The following is a 10,346-nucleotide window of genomic DNA, read 5'->3' as shown; positions in this document are numbered from 1 at the left end:
AGATTTTACACTATACATTGGGATTACCGGATTACTATAATGTCATTAATGACTGGAGGGCCGGATTACAATAGCCGCCAATATTAGGCAGATTAATGGGCGCTGCATTCTATCCGATTGTACAAGGTTTGTGATGGGTTAATTCCCCCTCCTCCCCCTCAATATGTTGTTAACCCCTGGCAGCCCGGCTCTGCGCTGACAATGTGCAGAATCTCTGCATGTCCTAACATGTTGATGTTATGGTAGGCGTGGCCAGGGCTGTGGGCGGGGCCTCCCGGCGCCGCTCTACATGGGCGGGGCTTCTGCAAGTTGGCTGTTGGAGGTGTCAGCGCTGCTCTTTAGTGTAACTCTGCGAGTCGGTGCGCTGAGCCGAGTGTCCTGTCTATGGGAGCGCGAACGGAGCGGACTGCCCGAAGCCCATGTCACAGCTCTGAGCCGGTAGGTCTGCCCACAGCCTGCGATTCTTGCCGTACCATGTTGCCCATGTGCCCTGCCTTGGTGCACCCCAAAGATTCCTGCCATCCCTGTCTTGTCGTACTACACCCTTGTCCTGCCTTGCCATGCTGCCACCCTAAGACTTGTCTGTATCTGGCTGCACCCCATATCGCTGTTTTGCTCCCCTTTAATCTCCCAAATCCTTACTGCACCCCATGGATTTCTATATGCTCTCAATGCACCTCTATTTCTGCCTTCCCTTGCTGCACCCCTGTTTTGCCCTGTTGCACCCCTAAGATCCCTGCCTTGCTGCACCCCTAAGACTTTTCTCTTATCTTTCTGCATTCCCTATTGCACCCCCCGGATTTCTATATTTTCTCATTGTACCCCTAGAATCTGTAAACTGGCTTGCTGCACCCCTGACCCTTACATCTTATCTGCCATGAGCCCCTAAATTCTATATTCCTCTTGCTGTACCCCTTGGATCTCTGTATTGCCATGCAACACCCCAGAGATTTCTATTGCACCTCTTGGACTCCTGAATTTCCTTGCTGCACCCCTAGGGTTTCTAGATTACCCTGTGGCACCCCAGAGACTTGTATAGTTCCTCACTGCACCTTTGCTGCAACCCTAGGATTTGTATATTGTTTAGTTGCACCCCAGAGGTTTTCTGTAGTACCTCGCTGCACATCTAGGGTTTCTATATTGCCTTGTTGCATCCTTGGGGACCCCTGTTGTGTCTTGATGCAACCAGGAATTGTTGCCCACGCTGCACCTTGTGGATCTCTGACTGTGCCGGCTAATTCTTGGTCTTGTCCTGGGCTGGACCTCCAGCTCTAGTTATAGGGGGTCCTTCTGCTTCCATCACAGCTGTGTGGTTTCTGAGGTGTTTGACTTGTAGCATTTGCTGCTTCTTGCGCAGGTAGGTTAGTTGGAGGGTCTGTGCAGAAGGCTTTCGCATGCCTACATTGCACTGATCTGCTCTTGGGTGGGGTATGTTACTTGTGCCATGCCCTTATTTATGCCCTGCTATGTATATGCAGATTACTATGTAGATGCCCCTCTGTGGTCCGCTGTCTCTGCCCTGACATGTTCTACAGGGGTTTTCCCCGCTCAGGTGGCTATGAAGTTGTCTTTCTCCTGCCAGTCTTGCAGCAAGCCACCGTTGCCTCTTGTCTAATAGTTCTCCGAAGCCCCCTGATCGCTATTGTTTGCGCTGCAGATGGCAGCGTCTTGTGTATTGTATCAGAATGCTGTCTAATAGCTGATGCCAGTATGTACTGGACTAGAGATGGGGTTTTGTCCTGCTGTACCGGCGTGCGAGACTCATACCACCCTATACAGCGACCACGTGGAGCGTACGGCAGTCACCGGCAAGGAACGATTCTGCACCGACTCTCCCCTGTTATGACTGATTAGAAAGAAGCATTGTTGGCGAGAGGAATCCGTGTGACAGCTGGCTGTCACACACGAGAGATCAGACTGTTGGGGAATGTAGTGCAACTCGATGCGTATTATTACATGGCTTTGTGGCATATATATAATAATATATGTATATATTCATCTGGTTAGAAATGTAATGTCTTATCCTACAGAGAATTGGTGGAAAATAAGTGCATTGTCCCATCTCGAGGGCCACCAGTCTGTTATGGTCAGGTTACCAGAAGGAAGGCGAAGTGGTGGGAATGGGTTTTTTTTAATTGAAGCCCTTGTCTCGTTTCCTTAAGAGCGTCCGACTCACGCTGGGTCATATAAGGATTTTTACACACCAGTCTGTAAGATTTGTTTACAAACAGTGAGAGCGAGGTTGCAGCGGCGCCCTCTAATGGACACTATGGTGCTTGCCGATTGACAAGATCGCTGCACTTCGCATGTCTTGCTGTTCGCAGCGACTGTGATGAGCAAGAATGCAAAATGTGCTCATCAGTGGTTTCCTCTTCTTCCTTGCAGCCGCAGAAGAAAAATGCATAAACTTCTCATTCCTTAATTCATGAATTTAATTTTTTCATTCTAACAGATTACAACTGCAAAAATGGCGAGACCACTTCAGGACGGGAGTACCTCCGAACCCGTGGGAAATATCCAGGCAGAAGCCAGCCGTACTTTCCCCCCCGACGCCAGTGCCTGTGAAGCATCCTCTTCTACGATCTGTGAACAAAACCTGCCAGCGAGCCATCCAACTGCCCCCTCCTCCCACACCTTACCGCCCGTGTGCCAGCAATGCCCTGCACCCTGTGGAAACCACTTCCAAACTGGACTTGAAATGGTTAACAGTTGTGACCCTGAACCTTCCTCAACCACTTTTGTACAGAGATCCAGAATTTTCTCTTACCCAGAATCCTTCAGCACAGGAGAAACCACTGCCTACGGTAGGTCCTGGCAATTGCACGTTTGATTAGTTGATTAGACTGGGATACATATGTAGCAGAGCTGAACTTGCATGTAGTTCTTAGTTAATGTAGCTGGTTTACCTGCAGTTGGAGATTGGGGGGGGGGGGGGGGGGGGGGGAGCGGAGCTTGTGCCCTGGGAGCGATGCCACCTGCAGTCGGAGGTGAGGGGCATGTGCCCTAGGAGCGATGCCCCTCTGCCATAGCATTTAGAGACAGGGTTAGGGCAATCAACTGAATCTTGCTCAAGGTAAAAGCCTTTTTGCAACTCTTCCTGCAGTCTTAACAAATGCATTGTCAGTGCTTTTATATGTTAATGTAATGCGTCAAGTGACAAATTCAGCTCTGCTACACCTGTGCTGCAGAATGTGGGTACAGTGCATAGACATGTCCTGACCTGCCTTGTCACTTATTTCCTTCACAAAGAGATCAGTGTGTGAAATCTATTAAGACAGGCGTGTAGATGCCTGTGGAGCTTCTAAGAACTGATTGCAAGCTCTTAAAACACGGCATAGTAGCCCTATAACCTCGAACATTCATAGCGCCACCTACTGCTTCCATAGATCCATCACATGTGCAGAATAGCAGCAGCATGCGGCTGAATTGGCGGTTTTTGCTCTCCCTTTCGTATTTTGTGGGTACATTACTCACTCTCTAACCGTGCCCGTCTCTTTGGGCGTGACTAGTGACCTGGCATACCGTAGGTGTCTCACATTACTGGTACCTTATCTCTGTCCTCTCCATATAAGTCCATCTTTTCACTCCTATTTAAGCAAATAAGTTTTCTCGCACGTTCCTTATTCTTCCTGTTTACGAAGCTGCACGTCTGGCCACGTGCCAGTTCTCCGGCGGCCAGTCATGACACCCTGGCATGAGTCCAGCGTGTCTGGAAGTGAAGGCTTCATGGATACACTGGCACAGTCATGTGCCGGAATGAAACATACAATATTTGGCATCACGTGGCTCTTTATGGCTCGGTTTGCCTGAGTCTTTAGTAATGGGGGTGATGTTACACTAGTATATGTTGCATCAGTGGGCACGGTCGTACGACTCGGTGATGAGCTCCATCTGGATTTTCCCCTATAAGAGCTTATTAGCATGAGGACACCCTGTGTAACCGCTGTGCATGCGGTGAGATCATGGATCTGCATAAGCGGCTGTTTATAGGAACAGTCAGTGCAGCAATGTTGGTGCTTTTGTTATGATACTTTGTATCCTTTGTTATGATACTTTGCATTCTTTGTTTTGATACTTTTGTATCTTTTGCTCCGGCTGTCTCTGATTGCACTTGACCCTTTTAGAGTAGGCAATCCCTTTAATTTTGCATAACTCAGCTCTGCGATGTGTAACTAAGCCTGTACTCTTGATTCTCCATGCCAGGTCTCAGGCATACAGCCCGCGAACACTCCAGGGTGGGGTTGGATACAGATGTTTCTAATCAGAATGACGCTCAAGCAGATCGCCCCTTGGCGGGAGACATACCTATAGAACGGGAGATTGCTCTACGTCTGCGCAGGATTGGGGACCAAATGAATGAACGGTATCTGCAAAGGGTAAGTGTCTTTACCAAATATTTATACTAGAATAGCCTTAAACTGTGTGTCGGAAACTTCATGCAGTGTGGGCATTCCGGGGTTAATATCATGCTGCAGCAATCAGTCGTCGTTGTGCCTTGTTGCTACCCTTTCCCTGCACTGTGATCATGCCGTAATCCTCCTCCTCTGGCACAAGCCATCACACTGTGTTTTCCCTTTGTGCTGTGAACGCCGTGTGCGCTCGCTCGGCTCGCGCTTCCTTCTTTTTATACGTGTTACTATATTTAACCTATGACTCAGACGCCTGCCGGGATCCTGGCTCCTCCCACCGCTGCCACCATCTGTCTTATTTATCTCCTCCCTGCAATGACTAAACCTGTTAATCCACATGGTCAGGGGGTTTTTAAATGTGTTTTTTTTTTTTCTTGAGTGTTGCCAGAAAGGGTTAAGTTGCAGACATTGCTTTAGGGCAGACTGTGCCCTGAGAGGGGGGTTAAACTTGTAAATGACAATAGCGCGGCTGTTTAGTGAAACCCCCGTCAGGCTGTGTCAGCGCTTGCAATGGATGACATCATCGGTGCAAAAACTTGAAGTGTCAAATGAACAGCTGTTCCCAGCATGCTGTGGGTTAACTAGAAATTTGAAAATGTGCTTTAGCAGACATTTACTTTCCTTGATCTCTTCATAGCGATACATCTGATGATAACATTCAAAAATACTTTGAAAGTCACAAAAATGTTTCTTAATGGGGATCTCCAGAAGCAGATTAAGAGTCACTTAACGTGCTCAAAGTTTGTAATCTACTCAATATTGACTGTAGGATGGGAGTTATGCTTATGTATCGATGTTAAAGCTCGCCTAGTGCTCTGGAGAACCCCTTTAAGGTGGCAGAAGCAGAAAATGAATAAGAAACTTCGCCCTCTGGTGGTCACATTAAATATTGCAATATCCCAGTAATATCAACTGCCTTGCCCTTTAGTAGAACTTGTCGTAACGTTAGTTGATGAAGTTCGATAACTGTCATTTAATATGTCTGTCGGTTTCTCTTTTGCAGAGGCAGATGGGACAGCAACGACAGTGGTGGGGTCCTCTGCGATGGCATCTCACCCAAATCATCTCCGAGATCGTGGCTGCCTTGTACAATCCACTTGTAGACATTTTACCTCAGAACTAAGGTGACTTGTGCCATGCGGACTACTTGGTACACAGAACTGGGTTATTACTTTTCCCACGCTGATACGACTTCTGCTGGCCGGAAGTCAAGAGACTTTTGCCGAGTCTCTACGGACAGTGAAGTCCATTGGGCGTCAAGACAATGATTTTTAGAAGCATCCGAGTCCAGGACTCCTCCAGCGATATCATCACCCATCAGATATCGGTTTTGACCTGCGCAAGGCGCCCGGCTGGCTGCCGGCGTTTAATAGGGACATGGCGGATATGGTAAATGCCTTATCTTCCTACTGAAGTCACTGAGAGACTTTTTTTTTTTCTCGTGTGGAAATTTAACAATGGGTTAAGACTTTATACGATGGCTGTCACAAAGGGGATATTGGGGATGTGGTTACGTGGTGTGGTTGAAGTGAAGGCGTTCAGAGGAGTTTCAGTTTGAAACAAAACTATGGCACATTATTAAAAAAATGAATAAAAAAAAATTTCTACTGAGTACATGGAAGAATTTGTAGCTGGGGGGGCGATTGCAGTCCGGTCGTTACCCCCCTCTTTCTGATGCACTCTCACGTCTGTGGCTGGAAAGGGTGATATTTCTGAGCCATACTACACTGCCCTTATAGCCAAATTGTGGAAGTCTAGACAAGCCATACATAAATCTTGCTGGCCCCCCTTTTTTGCATGCTTTGATTGGCCCTAATCTCATATACATAGAGCTCAGCATGTCGCTAACCTTCGTCCCTGTAGCACTTAAACAAAAAAAGTTGTCTTTCTCCGCCAAGTTCAATACCCGACCTTTAGTCCCTGCAAAGATTCGATACGGAAACCTTATCCTTCCCTATGACAGACCGTTCTGTTTTGTTTTTTTTCTATCTTTTTTTTTTTTTTTTTTTGCTACTGATGGAAGAAGCAAAAGCAAATTCCGGAAAGTTAATTGTAAAAAGAAAAAAATTTGTTTTTGTTTTTTTTCCCCTTTATTTGTCAAGTGAAAAAAACTATTTTTTTTTTTTAAGATCTCAAAGGGAATGAGAATCCTGAGTTTTCTCTTCTGCTTTAGGAAGGATATGTTTTTTGCCCCTGACCTTGACATAAAGCGACCTTCTGATCCTGTAGGAACAAAGATGGCCGCACCGTGTCTGACTACCTGTGTATAGCATGCATGGTAGTCTAGGACACTACATGCTGCTCACATGGACAGCACTGGTTAATCAAAACAGGTGTAGTGTCTGATTAATGATGTATACTAATACAAAGTGGGCATCATATAGTCAGTGAAGCCGGTGCAGCCATCTTTGTTTCTCCAGATCTAGAAGGTTGCCACAAAGGAAAGGGCCTGTGTACCCAGACATCTTTATCGCTCTGTTTACTGAGGCTACACCCTAAGAGTCGCATATCAAAATGGTCTTTTTTCCCCTGGCAACCAATCAGAGTTGAGCTTTCATTTTCTGAACTGCACTGATACTCTAAAGCTAAGCGCTGATTGGCTGCTATGGGTAACGGGGTCAGCTTCACAGATGTAGAGATGGACTTTGGTGCTCTCAGAAGGTCATAAGCAACTGATTTCATTCACAAAAACTACAGCCAAAAATGTAAGGAACTTTAACGATGGTGCTTTTCTGACGGGACAACTTCCTGGTGGACCTCTACTTGGTTGGCATGCGGACAACATTTAGTGCCGAAAACTAAAATTGTTGCCCATAGCAAACAGATTTTCCCAGTACAGACTGGATAAAATGAAAGCTGTGATCTGATTGGTTGCTACGGGCGTGACTGATGCTGTTGCCTATGGTAACTAATCCGATTGCTGTATAAGGGACTGAAAATAAAATGATCTTATTGGTCCATGGGCAATTATATATCATTTTGGCTATTCTGTGAATGTCATTAGTAGCTTCAACATGGAGAGACATATAAAAAGGAGAGCAGCTGGAAGAGTGAAGTTGCCCGCGGTAACAATCGCTGCTGTATCAACTTCATAATAAGCTGCAATCTGATTGGCTGCTGTAGGAATAATAGTTTTCCAGTCTCATGACCTTTATATCTCAGTCTGTTTCTGCATAGGGATCAACGGATGCTATAAAGATGCCCGTATCCTCTTCAACAATTGCACTTTTCAGTTACTTACGAGTCCTAATGAACGGATGACCTAATTTAGATATGGTGTTTTTTTTTTGCGGTTCCGGTCTTCTACACAGCCAAATGTTAGGGATTTAAATGGAGGGCGAGTCCAACCCAATCTATACGGCCGTGACGGGGTGAAGTTCTTTCTGCAGCTATACAATGTTTAGTTTCCAACTTCTTTTTTGCTTCCAGCCTCCCTGATCCGTTTGTCACACTGTGCATGATATGGCGCCCCCTGTAGGCTCATGCTGGCTTCAGGTCCCATATGTCATCCCATGTACCAGTGGCAGGTTTTAATAAGATTTATTCTAAAGAAAATCACTTTAAGGTTAAGAGAAGGAGATTTTATTTTTATTTGTACAGTTTATGAAAAGTTCTCTATTTTTGTTTACAGCAGAGATGCTGAGAGAAACGGAGACGAGTATATTTATTTCTTGGTAGTCCAGATACAACTGCGTACAATAGTCATTTCACAGCGATCCCTTCCACTAACCCACCTAACAGAGCCGTATCTGTCCCCCGTCAGGGCAGAACCTCACTCCAGGGGCTGTTATATATGTAAATACTGTACATCTGTGAAATGGAGACATCATTTTTTTTCTTTCTGTTCTGTACATTTTGTGATTGCGTTCTTTTTGTACATGGATTTTGTATTTCTTTTCAATAAAACTTGGATCTGAATTATATTTATTGCCTCCCGCTTCTTACTTACTGCCAGCAGGGTCTGAGAGGGACGCCTGGACAGGTTTCCTATCGATGATTGTATTATATATTCTGCTGTAGGTCACCGACTATACAAATCCGGCTGGAGCACCTTCAATCGCTGATTGAATGGAGTTGGAGCGGGCCAGGATCGTTCAGGCAGTCGTTCATAAGCGAAGAACTGTGTCTTTACATGGAACGATGCGTTGTTTAGTTGGTGCTTGCATTTACACAGAATGATAATCGCCCAGTTTCTCGTGGGAATTCGAACCGATCGTTCCATGTAAAAACACCTTTTTATCTATTGTTGCTACAATAATGCAGTTTACCCGGTTTCCCTGAAAATAAGCCCTAGCATGATTTTCCAGGATGCAAAATGTTTGTTCAGGATTTTTGAGGGATGCTTGAATTATAAGCCCTACTCCAAAATTAAGCTTTGCTTGCAGTTAAAGTCAATTTAAATAGTGTCCAGGCAGCTATACATGTAAAAAAAGTTAAGTCTTTTTGAGCAAAAATTAATAAAGACACTCTTATTTTGGGGAAAACAGGGTAGTATGGTTTCTACAGCCTGGGGCGCATACACTATCTTACCTGAGGTAATTGGATACCTGAGCAAGATTGAAAAGCATTTATTTCCATATGTTAATGCTTAGTGGGGTCTCCTTTGGCCTTAATGACGTTGGATACTCTGTGGCATGCTTACTAACATCTGATACACTTCAGCTGGTACCCTCTGTCATAAAAAAATAATTATAATCCAGCCCCTAGAAGTTGTTTTGCTGTAAAACTCATCCTGCAGTCACATCTCAGGCAGATATACACATGATTAGAGTTGTGGTGTGATTAGATGAACAGCCTTGTCACCTGAGGCCCTGAAAGTGTTTCTCCCCCGGCCTAAAAAGAGGCTCTCAGAGGCTCCTTGTGTGTGGTGACCTCTTACCCCCCAACTTGTGTAGAGCTTGTTGACTACTAGACGCCTCTATGACGCAAAGAAGAGATTTTGCCCCGTTACCAGAGTCTGAGAGCGTCGCATTATTGGGCTGGGAGAAGCTGGATGGATGAATTGGCTGCTAGTAGGGCCGCTCTGACCAGACTGTTAGGCGGTATTGGGACCAGTGGATGCGTGAGGGCACACAAGATGACCGGGATCAGGATGCCCTCAACAGACCACCAGTAGAGAGGAGCGTTTGATCGTCCGACAAACACAAGTAGCTCCAACTGTTTTGTATCTGCCATTCAGAGACAGGTGGCACCATCATTGCAGGCTCCTGCCTGTTAGAACCATTTCCAGGCACTTGGCTGAAGGACTTATGTTTTTTGGGTCCCATTATATGTACGGTCTTTGACAACCACAGTTGCCTCTGTTTGCAGGGGTGTCGTGAATGGCAAACCTGGAGCCAGGTTGTCTTCAGCAACAAATCCAGGTTTAGTTTGGGTACTGATGGTGGCCATGTTTGTGTCTAGAGATCTCGGTGTGAGCGCCTCAATCCTGCCTTTGCTGTGGAGCGGTACTCTGCCCCCACTGCTGGCTTGGTGGTCGGGGGGGCGGGGGGCATCACATAGTCGGTCACCCCTAGTAGTGGTACGAGGGACAATGACAGCTCAGTGATATGTTCAGGACGTCCTGCAGCCACATGTGTTCCTCTCATGGTGGCTTCCAAGAGGCTTCCAGCAGGATAATACCCGGCCACACACACAAGGGGGTCACAGGGATGCCTCCACAACATTGTCACACTTCTGTGGCCTTTCCGGTTGTCAAATTTATCACCAATAGAACATGTATGAGAGCATGTGGGACGGCAACTTCAACAGCCTACGAGTTTGCACGATCTAGAGCCTCAGTTACAGCAAGTGTGTACCAATATGCTGCAGGATACCGTACGGAACCTGTATGCCTCCATGCCTGCCCGTATCACATCTTGTCCCCATGCGTGACAACGGGGTACTAGAGCCTCCAAGCCAACCCATATGACATCTTGTATCAAAGCTAGAGGCAAA

At 46.2% G+C, this 10,346-nt stretch overlaps 1 protein-coding gene across 1 annotated transcript; it reads left to right on the top strand.

Moving 5' to 3' along the window:
• The first annotated feature begins 299 nt into the window (after positions 1–299).
• On the top strand, positions 300–8,332 carry BBC3 (BCL2 binding component 3). The gene is made up of 4 exons (XM_066581131.1): positions 300–438; positions 2,453–2,804; positions 4,204–4,376; positions 5,413–8,332. The coding sequence occupies exons 1-4, from the start codon at positions 385–387 to the stop codon at positions 5,530–5,532; spliced, it is 699 nt and encodes a 232-aa protein (XP_066437228.1). The 5' UTR covers positions 300–384; the 3' UTR covers positions 5,533–8,332.
• Positions 8,333–10,346: the final 2,014 nt, after the last annotated feature.

The sequence above is a fragment of the Eleutherodactylus coqui genome, chromosome 10, assembly GCF_035609145.1.
Source record: "Eleutherodactylus coqui strain aEleCoq1 chromosome 10, aEleCoq1.hap1, whole genome shotgun sequence".
NCBI classification, from domain to species: domain Eukaryota; kingdom Metazoa; phylum Chordata; class Amphibia; order Anura; family Eleutherodactylidae; genus Eleutherodactylus; species Eleutherodactylus coqui.
This window is presented reverse-complemented; position numbering and strand designations above follow the sequence as displayed.